We start from the raw sequence: 19,970 nt of genomic DNA, 5'->3' as shown, positions 1-19,970 counted from the left end.
TTCAGAACAGCTGAAGATTGTGGTCTGTGTGGCCACGTGTGCAGTTTGACGTGGGGATTCACCCCAGCGTTCTGTGGAAGGACGACTGGATGCACTGCAGGCACAAGAAATGTATTTCCCACATATCAAGTTTTGTCACAGGGCTGATAACGGCGTCTTTAAAAGACACGCTTGACTTCTAGTGCATGTGAGGAGTATTGCTGCATCACCTGATGTCATAGCTGTCTATAGATCATATAAGATCCTCCTTTAACACTAGAGAAGTCACACTCACTTTCAGCTTTATATACAGAGATGCTGTGGATTGATGTGATTTGGATTCACGTCACGCTGTATGAAGAAGATCCTGGAAACAAGCATTTTTACTGACTGTGTGATGTGTTTATTTCTGTCGACTGCTCAGGATCATGATGGCAATAATGGTGAACGCATCATCTCAACAAACGTAACATAACTGTCATCATGTGAAATAAATCACAGTGAGTGAGGAGGATTCTGACACGTGGAGCTCCTTGCTGATCAAAGAAGCTGATGGAAGTAAGACGCGTCCATCACTTTCAATTTCCTTCTGGCACAGGAGGATGAAAGCACCATTACCTCAGATGATGGGCCAAAGTGAGCTACACAGCCTCCTGTGCTTCCAAAACCTCATGTACACACATAGACACAAACAAAGATGCTCCAGCATTTTAAGTCTAGTTTGAGATCTTTAGAGATCGGCTCATATGTAGATGACACACTTGACCTCTCGAAACACGTCGACTTGTCTTCAATCTTGGAATCTTTACTGTGGTCTATGCTTGGAACGGTCAACATTCACACACTCAATACTTTACAACATTATGCCTCCTCTGGCTGTAAAAACGACTGAGATTTAAAATCCTGAAGAAAAGTCACAGCCGTTTGAGAAGTGCATTTTTGAACTGCTGGTGGCGCTAGACAGTGAGTGCTAAGGCCCGCATATTTGGTCATGTGACTATTGAGGACAACCACTAGCAGTGTGGAGTTTCATAATTTTACTAGAGACTGCCATTGGGGAAGAAGAAGAATTCCAACAGAAGCAGCAGTCACCATAACCCCTACAGGCATTGACCCCTAATACTGTAAATCTACAAATACACACATGTGCTTTTCAAGAGAATGGGTTTTGTACAGGTGATGTCAGAGAGTGTTATCAGTTTTGAGTTGAACTATGTTCATCCTGAAAACACACACACGCACTCACACACGCACTCACACACACACTCACGCACAGGCACACCCGCACGCACACACACACACACACACACACACACACACAGAGCAGTAACACGAGTCTTTCGTTACACCTCTCTGAAGACAGCAGAGAGGGAGTGCAGAGAGAGAAAGAGAGAGAGTGTTAGTAGAGCGCACAGAGAAGACGGCAGCTGAAGACACAGTTGGACTGAAGGAAGAACACAAGAATGAGTCAGAAACACACAGCAGCATAAAGAGAAAAGTGGGCTACCAGAGAAGGACAGACATCAACAGAGACGCTGACTGAAGGACTTCAGTGTTCATCTTCCTGAACCAGACAGACAGAGAGACGGACGGCCGTGCGAGCTTGTGCCAGCCATGGCGTCGGAACCGGGCACTCAGTCCAGAGTGATGTTTCAGACCAAAGAGGTGGAGCCTGCCCAACGGAAACTGGGCAAACTAACGGTCAAATACAACCGCAAAGATCTCCAGAGGAGACTGGACATCGAGGAATGGATAGACGGCCAACTGCACCTGCTGTACGACTGTGAGGTGAGACACATCTGACATCAGCTTCACTCTCATCATGTCTGTACATTGACGCACACATACACACACGTGTAGAAGTTGATGATATTGATGCTCAGATGTTGCTCTTACATAGATCAGGAGTTCTCAGTTGGGTCTCATAATGTGTTTCTCCTGAAACTGCACGAGAGAAATAAAACGAGGAATGAAATGAGAGTATAATTGTGTGAACACGTGAAGAGTCTGGAGGCGTGGGTGAATGTAGATTGTAGACGTCAAATCATCTGGATGTGATGAGATATGTTTGAGTTGAGACTGAGATCTTCAATAATATTGACCTTTGATTGCAGACGAGAGAAATCGGAGCTCCTTCAAACTCATTTGTCAGATTTCTGAGATATTATAGAGATCTTTCTTATAGAGCAAATAAACAGACACAAATGAATAAACCCAGTTAATTGATGATGTACAGTCACGTCTAAATTTATTCTTTGTGCAGATGATGAAGTTGGCGTCCTGGACTTGAGATTCATACATGATCTTTGTTTATAGCTCAATAGAATTATGAAACATTACAATGTTTAGTATTGTTGTAATTGTTTAACCTAGAACCCTTTAAAAGCTGACTGAATTCAGTTTACTGGACTGAAGCCAAAGCTGTTGAGGTCTGAACAGTGTTTTAAATGTCCCTGTAAAGTCTGAGAGGTTTACTGACTCTGTCTCAGCGTCTGCTTCTGTTTAAAACAATATTCCATCTGCAACACAGATAAGAGATAAGCTCTCTGAACGGCATCTGTCACAGTATGATCATCTCTGAATGTACGTTCAGAGCCTCTGCATGTTTCTAAACAGTTGAATGTATATTAACTTTTGAATGTAACATTAATGTTTTAAAATATACTTTTACATTCTAATAATTTATTCTATAAATGTATATTTATTTATTTTATTTTTCTTTATTTTAACATTAATAAAAGCGGTTCAACATTGTAGTAGAGTGTAACTGAGAGCTCTCATCTAACTGAATTGAATGAAGTTCTCAAACACTTTACAGTCTTTCATGCTAACTTCTAATGAAATACAGTATTAAGGCTATAAAACACATTGAATTGCTCTTTTCTTTTGTTCTTTGATCAACATGAGTGACAGGAGTTACAGCAGCAGGTTAAAGAGCACGGCCCCTTTAAGAGATGACGCTCTCTTGGGTCATTCTCAAAAAACAGTGACTTACTGACTTTATTTTTTTCCCCAGTATTTTTCAAATTCAGTTTTCATGACTAAAATTTGATGATTAGTATTTACTGGCATGATCACATTGTTACTAATAATAATAGGCAACTCAAGTCTTGTTCCTTATTTCATTATATTATTTGACTTATTATTTGCTGGTGTTGGTGTAACACCAGTGACAAATTTCCCAACAAATGCAAATTTTCCAAAAAGATGGCCAAGTCACCTCAAAACTAGCAAGATGAGGCACACTAAAATCTATACATGTTTTTTTCCAATAAAAATACGTCATACTGACACAAACCAAAGCAACACCAATGACGCTTTTAAAAAAACACATCAAAACCTGATATTTTAAATGAAGGTTCTAATTTATATATTGAGTAAGGGACACTCACCATCTGTGTGCCTGAACAGAGAGAATTCTTTGTTGACCTTGTCACTACTTACTTGCATATTTTTACTCTTTCAAAATAATAGTTTGTGTCACCAATAACACCAATGACATAAAATCAAAGGACAGATATATTTTTTTATTATTTGTATTACTAAATGATTATTTTACTTTGCAGTTTTCTGAATTCATAAGGACCTTTACTTGTGTTTAATTGGTTAATTTCATTAAAAAAGGAAATGAAAAGGAAATGTTTATACACCATACAAAAGATAGGGAGGGAGACATTTGTTTTTTCAAGTACAAATGAAATTGAATTGAACTTGAAAAGTATTTAGCCGTGTATGACATGTCGCTTTATTGCTCCCTGAACTCTCTGTAAGTGGCTTTAGATAAAATCGTCTGCTAAATGAGTAAATGTGACTTTACACACCAGACTGTTTCAAATCGCCCTTAAATGGTTTAAAGGCCTTTACATGAATAAGAGCGTGATTATATAATGTGACGCTAGATAAAGAATGACCAACTAAACGGCTAAATAATTTAACATGTTATTCTGAAAAAAATGAAACGCATGCGTTAATGTGTTAACCTTGACAGCCCTTTTCATATAATTTCTGTTTTTGAATCAAATAGAAAACCTTTAGGCTCTTGTCAATACACAGCACATTTTATTTATGTATAAAAAAGTCATATTTTATGAACACGTCAAAGTTATTATCTGTTGATGTCATGTTTTCAACACAATGACGGGTTCTTCTGTCAGGACATCTCGGGATATCACAACATCTGCTACGTTACATCATAGAGGCTGTGTGCAGGCACTCTGCTGCATCCTGAGTAACCATGACAACAGGATTCTGGTTGGTTCAGGAGGCATGAGCTGAGTGTGTGTGATTACACATGATGTGACTGTGATATTTATCTCCTCCTGCCGTCAGAGAGAGACAGAGAGAGAGAGAGAGAGAGAGAGAGAGACAGAGAGAGAGAGAGAGAGAGACAGAGAGAGAGACAGAGAGAGAGAGAGAGAGAGAGAGAGAGAGAGAGAGAGAGAGAGAGAGAGAGAGAGAGGGAGAGAGAGGGAGAGAGACAGAGAGACAGAGAGAGAGACAGAGAGAGAGAGAGAGAGACAGAGAGAGAGAGAGAGAGAGAGAGAGAGAGAGAGAGAGAGAGAGAGAGAGAGAGAGAGAGAGAGAGAGAGAGAGAGAGAGAGAGAGACAGAGAGAGAGACAGAGAGAGAGAGAGAGACAGAGAGAGAGAGAGACAGAGAGAGAGAGAGAGAGAGAGAGAGAGAGAGAGAGAGAGAGAGAGAGAGAGATTGAGAGAGATAAACAAACCTACACAACAAACTATGCACTCTGGAGTCAACAATTAAAGATTACCAAAACCCTTTAGACTATCCAATTACACTCGCTGAACTGGGCCAAAATATACCAAAACTTAAATCCCAAAAAGCAAGTGGTATCGACGGTATCCTGAACGAGATGATTAAACACGCAGACCAAAAACTTACACTCGCCATCCTCAAACTGTTTAATATCATTTACATTTCTACATTTAGTCATTTAGCAGACGCTTTTATCCAAAGCGACTTACAGTGCACTTATTACAGGGACAATCCCCCTGGAGCAACATGGAGTAAAGTGTCTTGCTCAAGGACACACTGGTGGTGGCTGCTGGGTAAACTCAGAGGTATAGAGGTAAACTCCTCTGTAACATTCTTAACAGAAGACTTCTCAAATATCTAAACAACCAAAACATCCTGAGAAAATGCCAAATTGGTTTCCAACCCAAATACTGCACATCCGATCATATATACACTCTTCATACCTTAATTGACAAAGAAACAAACCAAAAGAAAAGAAAGCTCTACTCATGCTTTGTTGACTTCAAAAAAGCTTTTGACTCAATCTGGCATGAGGGACTTTTTCTTCAGTTGATTCAATGCGGCATCGGAGGAAAAACCTACGACATCATCAAATCAATGCACACCAATAACACATTTGCAGTTAAAATTGGCAACAAGCACACAGACTTTCTCTCCCAGAGTCGTGGAGTGAGACAGGGCTGTAGTCTAAGTCCTACACTATTTAACATTTACATGAATGAACTAGCTGGAGCTCTAGAACAGTCACCAGCACCCGGCCCGACCTTACAAGACACCCAAGTGAAATGTCTCCTGTTTGCAGACGATCTGGTGCTGCTGTCACCCACAAAAGAGGGTCTACAGCAACATCTGGACACCCTGCACACTTTCTGCCAAACATGGGCCCTATCGGTTAACCTTAAGAAGACTCGAGTCATGATATTCCAAAAAAAGCCCAGTAGCCAAAACCAACATAACCGTTTCAAACTAAACAACGTGCCCCTAGAACACACCAAGAACTACACATATCTCGCTATAAACATTAGTAACACCGGAAACTTAAACAAGGCTGTGAATGACATGAGAGACAAGGCACGAAGAGCCTTTTACACAATCAAAAAGAATATCAAAATTGACATCCCAACCGTAATCTGACTGAAAATAACACAATCAATTATAGAACCAATCGCGCTGTATGGAAGTGAGGTTTGGGGTCCTCTCGCCCACCAAGAGTTCAGCAGATGGGACAAATACCCAATAGAGATTCTGCAAACAGAAATGTGTAAAAACATTCTACGGGTACAGAGAAAAACTCCAAACAACGCCTGCAGAGCAGAATTAGGACTGTATCCTCTAATCATTAAAATACAAAAAAGAGCTTTAAAATTCTACACACACCTTAAGAACAGCGACACAGACACACTCCATCACAAAGCCTTAAGTCATCAAGAGCTGAGCCCAGAGAGAAACCCCTTCATCCAACTGATCTCACAACTAACTCTACAACCCCAAACATGCCCAAGTCAACCCCAAACCCCAGCCAGACTAAACCAAATGATGAAAAGACAAAAAGAGAAATATCTCAAACACTGGACAGAAGCAACAGCTCAGCAAAGTAAAGTGGAATGCTATCTGTCACTAAAGAGAGAATATAAAGTGTCAGAATAGCTCACAAGCGTATCAGACCCTAAAGTAAGAAAAGTGTTGAGCATGTACAGACTCAGTGATCACCAGCTCACTGTAGAGACGGGCAGACACAGACACACATGGACACCGAGAGAAGAGCGACTGTGTCCACACTGCACACACAATCAAGTGGAAACAGAGCTGCACTTTCTCCTCTCCTGTCCCAACTACACACACATCAGAGAAACATTCTTCCCCCAGTTTACAAACTTACACAAAGACTTTGACCAGTTTCAACAAAAGGACAAGATCTCATACATACTGGGAGAAAAGTCAAGAAGCTCAAACCTGCTGCAAGATATGTCAAGTCCTGCCACGACCAAAGAACAACCAGCACAACACAACACAACACAACACAACACTGACAGGACAACACACACAAACTGACACTGTCACCCTCATTGAGAACTTTAATTAAAACTCTTTTTCTGTTTATATTGAGATGTATATATATATAGATTTTTACTTATAGACTTTTAATTTTATTCTATCTTATTTTTGATCTTAATCTGTATTTCTGCATGTTTATATTTAATCTTGTGCTTTGGCAATGTAAATTTTCTTTTATCATGCCAATAAAGCTCCTTTGAATCTTGAATCTTGAATCTTGAGAGAGAGAGAGAGACAGAGAGAGAGAGAGAGACAGAGAGAGAGACAGAGAGAGAGAGAGAGAGAGAGACGGAGAGAGAGAGAGAGACAGTTGATGACATTTCTGGAGAAATCTGCTGTGTTTATTTCCCACATTCTTTCTCATTCTCCCTGACATGTGCTGATTATAATGCGCTGGCACGGGCAGGTCATGTGATACCAATCTCAACCAAACAAATCAACAGAACTGTGTGTGTGCTTGTCAGCCGTTGCCTGTTTGATAACATTTCAAATCAACACAACATCAAAATGTGCCAGAGATCACTTTAGGTCCCTAGTCAGATTATGACCGTACAAAGACAAGAGAGAGAAAGAGAAAGTCATAACATAAGTGTGTTTGATATGACACAGAGGAGATAACTCAAGTGATTTATGTTCACGGAAACAATTTTCTCTCATATCTTTCTCTTCCAGGAATTCAGGGGGTTTTAAATAGATGGGGATTTGAAATGAAGATTGTTGTGTCCTAAATACACGGTTTATTCAAGCGTTCTATTTAAAGAGCAAACCTTCAGTTATTCAGATCTATTTCTGAGTCAAATATTTCAAGTGTTCTTCTTTTTTGCACTCAATGCTGTTTTATTAAAAACACTCTTAGAGCTTCAGGCTATTTAAAAAAAAGTTATTTAACGTTTCACTGCATTCATCTGTGTCTGTGTTTTCTTCTTAAGTTTATTGTTCTTTGAGATAATATACAGTTAAATGTGTTGCATTATTTTTTAATATAGACATAGTGTATACAATATTGCACAATATCATTTGAGAAACACTGTCTTGCTTTGAACAGGAGCTGGAAGTGCAGTCACTGTAGTTTAAGAGTGGCTGTGAGTTTGTCATATTCACTTAGGTGATTCATTTTATATGCCCAGGCAGAAGTGTTTCACTGTGGATCTGTGACGTTACCCTTAGAAGCCACTAAAAGCCACTCCCACTCCATCAACACATGAATTATTCATGAACATCTGAACTCGCTGATCCTGGAGCCCAACATCATATCAAAAATATTCTTCATAAAGCAAAAGTATCTTTCCCCTTCATTACAATAACAACATTCCAACTTTACTTTTTGATGCATTCTGGATCTCAGTTTTGATGACAGCGGTTGCTCAAACCAGGCGATAATGTACAGGCCACCGGTTGTTATGGCAGAAATAATCACAGACAGTGTGATCAGGACCCGACAGGAAGCGGAGACGGCATTATGTCTACTTTATGCTTATTACACGTCTACTTGCCACATGAGGAAAAAACTGGAAATAAAATGTGAATTTGAAATATTTTGGAAGCTCATTTTTAACGAATGCAGATCTTTCCGTTTACTGTCGGTTTTAAGGACGACGTTCGAAGGTCACGAGCAAGCAATTAGGTTAAACCATTTGTCAATATAATAATATAATGTCATATATGTTAACAAAATACATATTTATATTAAATGAGTAAAAAAAACAAGTTACAGTGTGTTATTATTAATGAGAGCTTGTTTTCTGGGAATAACCGACCTGCAAATGTCGCGACTGGCCAATCAGAATCAAGCATTCTAAAGAGGCGTGCAATTATATGAAATAAAACAGGATTAGTGTGGTAAATGTGTGTAGGAAGTGGCCTTCATTTGTTTTTCACATTGCAGTGTTTTCTGTCTCAGGAGATAAAAGAGCTTCAACAGCGCACAGGGCTTTATACTGGAGAACACACTGAGAGATGCAGCAGGAAAAACATTGGAAGAAAATCAGATTAGTGGTTCAGACATCTCATATAATCTCATTCAAACATGACACACGGAGCAGGATAAGCTCTCATGATGTTATCATCTCAAAGCAAAATAAATCAGGATTTACTCTGACTGGGAGTGCAATGCTTTCTTCACCTGCTGGCACTGTTCATCAAACCTTCTAAGAACTTTTTTTAACATCATATTGTAAAGTGCAGACGATACAGGATGCGTGAGGACCCTTCAGCAGTGTTAATGGCATCATCACATTCGATCCCTCCTGCCACAGCATCTCTGAGCTCCTCTAATATTCATGTGTGCTGTGAGTTTCAAGTCAATAGCGTGTGCTTTTAAACCTGCTGTCACTCGTGAGGATCTCTCTCATCCGCCTCATATGTGATGTTTTTAAGAGCGGATATCATTAGAAGCATCCTGCAGAGATCTATGCTTCACACCCTTTGAGTTTAAACCTCACAGATCTTTTTAAAGGACAATCAGAAGCTGGATCATGCATGACATTTTTAATCCTATAAGAGTTCCAGCGTGCTCATTTTTAATTGGACGAGTGGATGATGACATAAGCAGTGCATCAATGATGTTCATAATTATTTGTCGATTTGTTTTTGCGATTAAAGTGACTGTAACTATTGACATATTCAAATAATGTACCACATAATGAGAACGTCCTTCAGCTCCACAGAGGAAAATGATTTCTTGCTTGTTTTATTGAAATATCAACTTAGTCCCAGATGTTGCTCCTAAAATTGCTTATTGTTGAAGAAATACAAATTGAACTAAATGAAGAGTACGGAGGTGTAAAATGAATGTAGATTGGAGAGGTTTGATGAGAAATGTTTGAGTTCATATTGAGATCTTCAATAACCAGACACTTTTCTTTCTTCTGGATGTCAGGAGGACGACATTCCCGAGCTGGAGATCGACATCGATGAACTTCTGGAGCTCACAGATGAGGAGCAGAGATCTAGACTGCAAGTACGTTCATCTTCTGCTTTCTTCAGAAATCAATGAGAAAGATTTAGACTCCATTCTGTCACCACATGCAGAAGTCATCGCTTTTGAAACCTGAATAAGAATTAAAATACTTGATCTTGACCACAAGAGATAAGCAGGTGTTAACAGATGATACTCTTTTCACAGGAGCTTTTGCAAGAATGTGGAAAGCCAAAGGAGGTAAAGCTCATGTCAACATCATAAACATAACACATTATCTGTAGATACAAAGTCTTATTTCTTATTCACTTCCTTATTTATATCTGAGGCCCGTGTCATGATGAGTATGGTGGTGATTATCTGCAGTGTACACAAACAGAAACACTTAAGCCCGGTTTCACAGACAAGGTATAAGACTAGTCCCAGACTAAAATGAACGTGTGACCTGTCTTAAATGAACGTAACTTGCCCAGAAATATCTTTTAGGGCGCCGCCCTCCCTGAGCTACACACACAAAATAATAATTATATCATTTTAATGTAAATTTGCGTAATGTAATAGATAATCATCTGTGGAAAATATACGTTTTCATCATCAATATATGGCCTCTCTGCCTGTCTGCACGTCTCAATTTCAGCTACTATTGCAGTGCATTATATAACAGCTGAGGGGGTTTTAGGCACGATTTATCTGTTATAAAATGCACTGTAACCCACTGCTTCACACGGCTTATTGCTTTAATCCATTCATCTATAAAGCTGCATTACAACAAAAGTGAAAAGTATATAAACTCAACGGCATGTACTGAGCAAAATACAGTATAGTTAGAATTATGGTTCAAGTAGAAATTCGCCCATAAATACTTAAAATACAATAAATGGCCCTTTCAGAAGTCTCCGCTTCACCTCTTTCTTTTTCAAATACTAGGCAAATGTGTAAACATTTATAGACATTATATCACACATGACCCTGGATAACAAAACCAGTCTTAAGTCTAAATTTAGATTTATAATAATAATAAGGTTTCCATTGATGTTTGCTTTGTTAGGAATGGACAATATTTGGCTGAGGTACAACTATTTATTGTCTGGAATCTGAGGGTGCAAAAAATCTAAATATTGAGAAAATGACATTTAAAGTTGTCCAAATGAAGTCCTTAGCATAGCATATTACTGACAAAAATAAAGTTTTATATATTAACAGTAGGGAATTTACGAAATATCTTCATGGAACATGATCTTTACTTCAAATCCTAATGATTTTTGGCATAAAAGAAAAATGTATCATTTTGACCCTTACAATTTATTTTTGGCTTTTACTAAAAGTGTTCCCGTGCTACTTAAGACTGGTTTAGTGATCCAAGGTTAGAACTGTAGATATCGTTACATTCTTGTAATATATCTCAAATGTGTGTTTTTTCAGTATCAAAGTCAGTATGTTTTCATTACATTTCTGAACCTCTAATGGAGATGTCTTTATATTGTGAGCACAGGACTTTATCAATGGACTGCTTTATCGGATGAAGGGACTGCGCAAGATGTCCGGATCTATGAAGAAATAGGATTCAGTCAATGTCTGGAATTTTGAAGATAATGTGAATTAGTCTGCTCAGCCCTCTCCCTTAGACTCCACCCACCCTGGTCCCGCCTCTAGATCCGCCTCTGAATGTCCCTGTGTGTAATGTCTGTGGGGGTCTCAGCGCACACGTGATGAAAGCGTAAGAGTGAACAGTTTGTATAGTTCTCCCGGCAGACACAGGGTCACGTCACACATCAAACATTTTTTTTGTGATATGTACATTCGTTTGTCTATTTATATGTTTTTGTTCTGACAAGTGTTATAACAATAAACAGGTACTTTTCGAAATTCAAGATTCAGACATTTTCAGAGACTGAAAATACATCAAGAGGTTCTTTCTTCTGGTGTTCTTCAGGTTGTGGTTTGTTCAAAAACAACATTTGTGAGAATAATTCAGTGAAGTATTTCATGCTAATGAATGTTATAATCTAAACAAATCGTGCAGCAGGAAACCAACAGAAAGCTGAACGTACGAGGGAAAGGAAACTATATGCAGTCATTGATGGTTAACTTGTGTCTTCTGGTTTAGTGATTAACTGCTTCAGTTGACTATCATCATGTTACTGAAGGTGTGAAGCACAAGATCAGGTTAACCAGACGTGAGTTAGTCATGTTTTCCACCGGATAAGAACCGGCCGACCCTTTCGTGGGTTTAAACAAAACCTTGCTGCTTGAATGACCAGAGGAATGACGTTTTCTTTACTGTTTAAACGATGTTTGAGTTTCATGTGGACTGGCTGATATATTCCCCAAAAGATTGCTTTGACAAAATGAATCATTTCTTAAAGGGTGTGGTTGTAAATCTGTACGCGAGTGGAACACACAAGATGATATTTAGAGAAATGTTCACCTACAACAGAGGTCAATGGAGTTCAGTGTTGTTTGATTATCAACATTCTTCAAAATATCTTCTTTTGTGTTCTGATGAAGAAAGAAACTCATACAAGTTTACAATGACATGAAGAAATGGTTGAAAAGAATTCTCATTAATGGCACTTTAACACATTTTAAATGAGCTGTGACAACCTGAAGCCTAATGTCTAATACACACAATTCTGTCCATTGAATTATTTACGACAGCAAGAAACACCGGCGAAATATAAACATAACGTACATGACCCAACCACTTAAAAAGAACCACAAACATTCTTAGAAACCAATGAGAACACAAACTGTTTTCTGTAAAAATCTAATTCAAATGAGATTTTGTTTCAAAAGCGAAACTAAGACTTTAATATTCAAAGGTCAAATAAACACAATAAAAAGATCACCATTCTTGACATTTATGATCGATCAGATTAAGATCAGATAAATCATCCCACAGGAGAATGTTCTCTTTCATAGCTCTGGACATTTCTCAGTCTCAGATGTTCCTCCTAAAATTGCTCACAGACACAACTGAGTCTAGTTGGACGTGTTGTAAAAATGAATGTCTTGTAGAGGATTTGCTGTAATGTTTGAGTTGATATTGAGATCTTTAGTAATATTGATCTTTGATAGCAGTCGAGACAAATCTGAGCTCACACACTGTTAACATCTCTTCTCATGACACACACATCTGTCACATTTCTGACTCTTTTTCTCCTCAGAGAACTCCATTTTCCATTTGCTTTTTATATAATATCATGTATTTCTGGGATAAATAATAGCGATAATAAGGAGATGTTTCTTTCTTATGTGATGTCCCAGCGTGTCTTGTGTGTTCAGGTGAGACACCACATGATGAATCACATGACTGACTTCAGTTAAACACTTTATTACAGTTTTAAACACAATGATGCAGTTTATCATGACAGACCACTGAGAGTCCAAACTAAACATTCACTAACTGTATTATGACACATTTCTGTTCAAAATACACTTTTATTCATTATCACTAAATCATAAAGAGCACTTTGTGTTGGACACTGATTTCTCTTTAAACTACAGAGGGTAACGTGGTCATTTCACTTTGCTATTAGAGATGGAGTTTTAAATAGTAGTAGGGTTTCATTTATATGTAATACCATCGTAGAGAATCATGTTTTCCTCTTGGCCTTCTTAGGTGCAGTGTATGTAGATGTGTGATGATCTTTTCTCTCATATTTGTCATGACCTTCCCTGTGGTACAATGAAAAAAATTGCAATCCTTTGGTATGATAAACATTTGGAGGACTTGCAGTGATCAACTGTTTCCAATCAATAAGGCCAACAACTCAACTAAAGTAAAGCATTAAATAAACATAATACACAAAATAACCAAAAACTGTCAAATGACTCAATGACATCAGTGAAAGCATGACTTAAGTTACAATAAGAGAATAAAGACGTACCTGAAGCAGCGGCTGCAGTACAGATCTCCATCACACGTGTGACATCGGACGCTGGCGTCATGGTTACAGATGCTGCACCACGGCAACTCCTCATCCTCCTCGTCTTCATCATTGAACAGCTGAGGGCGTGAGACGGCAGCGTGTGGTTTGGGTTGAGACGAGCGCTCTGAACTCTTCAACAGATAAGAGTAAACATCAGACACACGGCTGAAGCTCTGCAGTCAGACACATGCGTGTTCTGCACGTCTGCAGAAGTGTTACCGCTTTTCTGCTGCGTGTCTTCTCTTCTGTGTTTGTCGGGCCGCTCAATTCGGGTGGGATGTTGTAACCGCAGGCCTCGTCTAGAGCCGCTTCTTCTGACAGCTGAACATGTGACACACAAAGCACACACATGCTGTAGAGACACAGGCAGACAGACAGCAGCCTCGTGTGGTCAGTGGGAGAATTACACCCGATCAAAATGGACGCGCTGTCGTTATTCTGCAGTCAAATCCATAAGACTAAAAGCAATCTTTTCACACTTTCAAAACAAACCGTATGTATTTCAACCCATCAAAAAAAAGAGGAAACATGAATGCAGTGTTTGTCTCAAGTGTCTGTATGATGTTTTCAGTCCACATACTCTTTTCAGGACCCTGTTGATGGCGTCCTCCTCGCTCTCTTCACCACTGTCCACCTGCTGGACATCTGACAGATGGACTGCAAATACACACACAAACATTAGATCATATTTCATGTTATCAATCCTGCAAAATGCCAACTCTGGAAAGACAAAGTTATTAAGTCACATGATGTCGTATGAAAGCCGATGTTCAGTGGAAAATGATGTAGGGTTTGATTCCACTGGATTGTGAAACACGGACACATTATTCTAGCATAATCTTATTTTCCTTTTATTACTCGAGCAGAAGATTGTTTCAGCAGCGGAGAAAGTCATACGAATCAAGTTTATGAAAAACTGAAGAATTGTGAACAAAAAGAGCAGAAGCAAAATATTAAAGGTGACACTGTAGAATACTTTCCTACACTTGGAATGACTATCATTTCTATAAATGTGGAGATAAAGTCCTAGACGATCGGAGCCGTGCACATGTGATGAATGTGAATGTGTTCAGAGGTGATATGGTACCCTGCTCGGGGTCTCGTCCCTGCAGAACAGCCAGTCTTTTAGCCATCTCAAGCATCTCTTCCTGGTTGGTTTTGTCTTTCTGTAGTTCCTTTACAGCTTCATCCAGCATTCTGCTTTTCTCCGCCTCCAGCTGTTTGATTGACAGCTCTGTGTCCTCCATATTCTCATTGATGTTCCAGCCCTCTTGTTTATTGAGGTCATTTAAGGGTTCGTCTGTGCTTCCTGAGTTCAGCGGAGAACATTGTGAGGCTTAACCTTCGCCAGACCACTGACACGTCTGACTGTCAACGTTTATGAAAATCATTCTTTCAAATCTGAACGAGTATTACGAGCAGCTGGAGTTATGAAGACTCACCCTCTGAAGGCTGATGCTGGTTGTCAATAGCAACTTCTTCTGTCATCTGTGCGAGTAAATCATTGGTCCGTTCCGTCTGTGTCCGGCTGTCAGGCGGCTGATGAACCTACAGACATCCACAACGTCTTGAGTGAAATGAAGGACAAACCATAGGAAGGAATATTTCATGTGAAGGTGATTGTTGAGTTACAGGTCGGGGGGTTTGAGAAGGTGCCGGTTGTCCCTGTAGGGCAGCCAGACGCTCCTCCATCTCTTTAACAGACGCCACGGGCTGTAGCGGGACTTTCAATGCAGTGAGACGAGACTCCAGCTCTTTCTCTGATGGTATGGATTCTGTCACCACAGCAATAAAGGCAAAAGACCAAAAATAAAACATCACATATTTTAACACCATTTTTATTAACATACACAATGTTTGCTAACAAAGGCACTTTTACTAGGCTTGGTTTCCTCTTTCAGCTTCTGCAGTCTTTGTGCGATGAGCTGGTCCTCTTTACAGAGACCTTTGGTTGGGATGAGACCCACAGGACCTCCAGGTCTGGACGGCTGCTTCTGTTGAGTCGATTTGGCTTCCAGAGCAGCAACACGTCTGTAAATCACAACATGTTATATCAGTATACACTCACACATGTGTGCTTCTCATCTCGTAGATACAGGTTCTTACTTTTTGTAGTTTTCTGGTGGAGACCATCGGCCAGCATCACTCTGGTTCCCAGTGCTAGAAGAACCAAACAATCATTCAGCTGTGACCATACGAAGAGTTTTTGTGCTGATGTATAAGCTGTGTTTGGCTTTCAGACCTGGTTAAGTTTCCATAACACTGTTTGCAGACTTTCTGGAGACTGCTTCCACATTTTGGCACAGAAGTGGTGTATGTCAGACACCCAGCGCAAAAAGAATGGCCACAGTTTTTACAACCCACCTGCACAAATCATCACATTATATAATGATGCAAACATCCAGGTGAATGTAATACAATAAAATATCTTCTCATAAGTGCAAACCTCTTTCCTGAAGAGAGTAAATTTAGATGCACAGCAGTGACAGCGATTATCCATGTTGATGTTCCTCAGAAAACACACACGCTTGTCGCTTTAAGATGGAATGCTCATCTCCTGACATCATACAAGAGTAACATTCGGTTTATATCCACTGTTTCATTCATATCATGACACACTGACCTTTCAAACACACTTTTCTCTTTGCGCTTTGGAATCAGGGATCACAACCAAAATACAGGAAACACGGTGAGGAGTGGATCTCTGGGAAATGTAGTCGTTTTGCCCGCATTTTAAAAAACGAAGTTTGAATCGATCAATGCAAGCTGTATAATATGTCATTAAGGGTATTAATTAAACGTAAATAAACGCACTGCGGAATTATGAATTGAAAACAAACGGTGTACATCAATTGTAAAGGGTTGAAACGTCATTGGAAAAAAATCAGTTTCCCGGCATGCATCACGGAAGGCAAGCGTAAATGTGACGTGCTCATTTTGTTACAAAATATTTATAAAGCATTCAAACGTAAAATTCATTAATCTTGACACGTTTAACAGGCGTACAAATATTAGTGCGTTAAATTTCTTACAAGCAATAAGGATTTTTTTCTGCGAACTCCCGAGACGCTGATGATGGATCACGTGAGCGGCTCATCCAATAGGGATCCTTTGCCGCGCTTCCGGTTTATGTTCAAATGTCTCAGGCAGCAACACGATCAACAGACAAGAGGATCAGATCTACGATACATTTGAATAAAGATCTCAACATTGTTCATTTTTACGGGATTCAGACACGGCATTGAAAGAGAGGCACATAAGGACAACATTCGTCTGGAACACGTAAGTTGAAATGTTTTATTCTCACAACTTTTAGTGTCGTGTTTTGTAGCAGATTGTTTATAATGCAGTTAGTTTTTCAAATGTTTGATCACAATCGACTGACTTGCTTCACTGAGATTCTGGCCAGAGAAAAGCTAAACATGTGACTCTGTTTAAAGATCGGATCATCAGTCATGGCGGAGTGTGATGCTGAGTGGGAATTGTGCAAAGAAAACATTCAGCCCCTCAGACACGGTCGCACCATTTCTGCTCTGCATCAGGCTCTGTGTCAGCAACACGAGGGGAACAACGCAGCCCTCAACCAGAAGAAACAGTGAGTGCTGTTCCACACCCAACAAAACACACCGATGACATCATCCGACACATTCATTCATGTTCTCTGTTCGGTTTCAGATCCTATGAATCTGAGCTGCGTCTGTATGAGGGCGATGATCCTCTCGATGTTTGGGTCAGGTGAGGTTTATCACCATCATTCAGCATGAAATCAAAACACTACATTTACCACATGAGGCTCAAAGATGTTGAGATGTTCCCATTAAATGACATGTACAGAAGTGATTTATGTCCATAGAAAGCACATTAATTGTCCACTTGATGATCAAAATAAAATGTCAAAATGTGGTTGAAATAATGTGACATTATCATTCAGTGTAACACAATATTTATATACAAATTCAAACAACATGCGTTCTCTGACTTATTCATACTTCTATGATTAAAATCGGAAGATTAAAATCTATAAAAGAATGAGGGAGCACGTTACATTTTATTGTGCTTTAAATGAGGGGAAAAATCGTATTTTCAAAAGGGCAAAATCTAGGATGGGTGGATCGCAAATGTTTAAAAAAAATTACAACCAATTCGCATTTAGGGTGAAAGTAATTAGTCTTTTAATTAATTGTCAATAGATTTTTGTTGTCAATATGCTTGACAAGATTGTTGCACTAAATGACATGTTAGTATGACTTGTGTAAATCAGGGAAAAAACCATTTTAGATTTATTTTTTGCTCTGAAAAACAAAAATGCAATGAAATAAAACATTACATTTTATTTATGAACAACAACAATGTAGAAGCAGTATTACAATGTTTTTAAGCTTAAACCCTTTGTGTTTTTTGACCCATGATTAGATGTGTCTGGTGTTACTGTAAAGGTTTTTGTTGTAATCTGAGCATTTTCTCTATAGATACATAAAATGGACGAAACAGACGTATCCTCAAGGAGGGAAGGAGAGCAATTTATCTGTACTGCTTCAAAGAGCTGTGAGACGCTTCACAGACGACAAGAAATATCAGGATGACATCCGTTACGTTGAACTCTGGATTGAATTTGTAAGTCATAAACCTGATATTCCTGAATGTCCCGTCAGAGCCGTGAAAATGACTTTGTTTCTGTTTTTGTAGGCAGAGAGCTGTTCTGACCCAATGGACATCTACCGCTTCATGCAAGCTCAGGGAATTGGTACCATGCAGGCCGCTCTGTACATCGCTTGGTCTGAGGAGAACGAGAAGAGGGGCAATTTAAAGATGGCTGACAGCATATTTCAAAACGGTGTCAAGTGTGGCGCACAACCTTCAGAGAAACTCCACGCGTTTCACAGGTCTGTCCACTCAATCGTGCTCTTGACGTCAGGAACAACGGCCCTGCTGATAGTGTTTTGGAATAATGAAATGTGTTGATCTCCAGAGCTCTCCAGGCACGTGTTTGCAGACAGATGATGTCATCCATGACTGACCAGAAGAAAGACCACGACGACGACGATGATGATGGTGATGAAGGATCTGAAGAGCCTCAGAGATCCTCACTGGCTGAATTAAAAGCCAAAGGAAAGAAAAAAGCAGTTGTTCCCATCAACAGAGCGAGCGCATCTGTCAGCTGTGAGTAACTTCAAATGTTTTCAATTCATATAAATCTTCAAATTCAAGAGATCAAACCCCCTTTCACAGATTAAACATGTGTTGATGCATTGAAACATATCTTGGCCTCTATAACATGAATGAAAGCAAGAAGCATTCATATCACAGGCTTTCTTTGTTAAATGAAGTCTTGTTTGTGTGATGTTGTTGGGACAGATGCACGTGGACTGCACTTCAAACAGCCGCTGGGCCCAAAACAGAACAGTCGTCTGGAGATATTTGATGAGAACAAAAATCCTGAAACTGAACCACAGGAACCACGATTAGAAATCTGGACGGCACCACCTACAGCCAGAGCCAAAGAGAACGAACAGAAACCTGAAAAATGGACCAATGTGAAGGTGTGTGTTAACTGCTTAAGTGAGAGAGAGTGTCAGTTTTATAGGCCAGTCAATGAAAACCTACATGATGATGTAATCTGTACTGTAGGATGAAAGGTAAAACTGCTGTGGGTTTTATTTCAGTTGCCCCTGAAGTCGAGATCGGGCCTCAGCGTGGCCGTTCCACCTCCCCTCCCCACCTTCCAGCCATTTGTAGAGGAAGACCACCAGCCGCCCGCTGTGTGAGTTTCATCAGATGTGTGCTCATCATCTCAGTGATTCAATTATTTGATCTCTTTCCTTTTGAAATTGAACAACTACTTTTAAACGGTCTGCTGGTTTGTGTTTTCTTTTTAACCAAAATGAGTAACAAATCCCAGCGTTTGATGTAACTCACACTGAACCTGTAATGCATTCGCTAGTGTACACTCACAATGTTTTCATTTCTCTATTCCTCTGACAGAACACCTTGTAAAATCAACCCAGCTGTGAACTCTGTGCTGTCGGCCCGTAAGCCGTGTAGAGCGCAGGAGACGCCTCTGAAGATGCTGTCGCAGCACACGCAGCAGGCGGCGGAGGGAAAGACTCGTGAACAGAGCATGTACTGTAAAGAACTGCTCTACAGCGGAGTCACAGAGTTCTGCTTCGAGGAGCTGCGCGCTGAGAGATACAGACAGAAACTACAGACAGACAGACAGACTGAACAGTGAAGAGGTCCGGCGTGTTTCATTCACGTCTACACCATGAGCTTACTAGGGTTTGAAATGTTCATCAAGTCAGTGTTTGTTGTCAA

General features: G+C 39.7%; 3 protein-coding genes across 4 annotated transcripts in view; 2 read left to right on the top strand and 1 right to left on the bottom strand.

Moving 5' to 3' along the window:
- The first annotated feature begins 1,311 nt into the window (after window positions 1–1,311).
- ppp1r14d (protein phosphatase 1 regulatory inhibitor subunit 14D) lies at window positions 1,312–11,571 on the top strand. The gene is made up of 4 exons (XM_056768488.1): window positions 1,312–1,767; window positions 9,688–9,768; window positions 9,934–9,966; window positions 11,219–11,571. Exons 1-4 carry the CDS (start codon window positions 1,594–1,596, stop codon window positions 11,285–11,287), a joined length of 357 nt encoding a protein of 118 aa, XP_056624466.1. The 5' UTR covers window positions 1,312–1,593; the 3' UTR covers window positions 11,288–11,571.
- A 1,473-nt stretch (window positions 11,572–13,044) lies between these two features.
- zfyve19 (zinc finger, FYVE domain containing 19) lies at window positions 13,045–16,537 on the bottom strand. 2 transcript variants are annotated; one of them, XM_056767872.1, is made up of 11 exons: window positions 16,105–16,537; window positions 15,901–16,022; window positions 15,765–15,818; window positions 15,532–15,689; window positions 15,291–15,433; window positions 15,101–15,206; window positions 14,746–14,967; window positions 14,239–14,315; window positions 13,878–13,979; window positions 13,617–13,789; window positions 13,045–13,404 (listed from the first exon to the last, which is right to left on the bottom strand). In XM_056767872.1, exons 1-11 carry the CDS (start codon window positions 16,156–16,158, stop codon window positions 13,323–13,325), a joined length of 1,293 nt encoding a protein of 430 aa, XP_056623850.1. In that variant the 5' UTR covers window positions 16,159–16,537; the 3' UTR covers window positions 13,045–13,322. The 2 variants fall into 2 exon arrangements, with proteins under 2 accessions (XP_056623850.1, XP_056623851.1); XM_056767873.1 differs by having other exon boundaries at window positions 15,538–15,689; window positions 16,105–16,536.
- Window positions 16,538–16,796: 259 nt separating this feature from the next.
- Window positions 16,797–19,970, top strand: part of bub1bb (BUB1 mitotic checkpoint serine/threonine kinase Bb) — a 3,441-nt gene continuing 267 nt past the window's right edge. Inside the window, exons 1-9 of the mRNA XM_056768097.1 lie at window positions 16,797–16,940; window positions 17,099–17,253; window positions 17,334–17,393; window positions 18,128–18,272; window positions 18,345–18,541; window positions 18,628–18,818; window positions 19,014–19,198; window positions 19,322–19,419; window positions 19,641–19,970. The exon at window positions 19,641–19,970 is cut by the window's right edge and continues 267 nt beyond it. Of these exons, the coding sequence (XP_056624075.1) occupies window positions 17,114–17,253; window positions 17,334–17,393; window positions 18,128–18,272; window positions 18,345–18,541; window positions 18,628–18,818; window positions 19,014–19,198; window positions 19,322–19,419; window positions 19,641–19,887 (1,263 nt within the window). The 5' untranslated portion in view covers window positions 16,797–16,940; window positions 17,099–17,113 and the 3' untranslated portion in view covers window positions 19,888–19,970. The remainder of the gene's footprint in view (window positions 16,941–17,098; window positions 17,254–17,333; window positions 17,394–18,127; window positions 18,273–18,344; window positions 18,542–18,627; window positions 18,819–19,013; window positions 19,199–19,321; window positions 19,420–19,640) is intronic.

Source organism: Triplophysa dalaica, chromosome 15 (assembly GCF_015846415.1).
Source record: "Triplophysa dalaica isolate WHDGS20190420 chromosome 15, ASM1584641v1, whole genome shotgun sequence".
Classification (NCBI taxonomy): Eukaryota; Metazoa; Chordata; class Actinopteri; order Cypriniformes; family Nemacheilidae; genus Triplophysa; species Triplophysa dalaica.
Note: the sequence above shows the minus strand (reverse complement) of the source record. Positions and strands in the feature narration are given on the sequence as shown.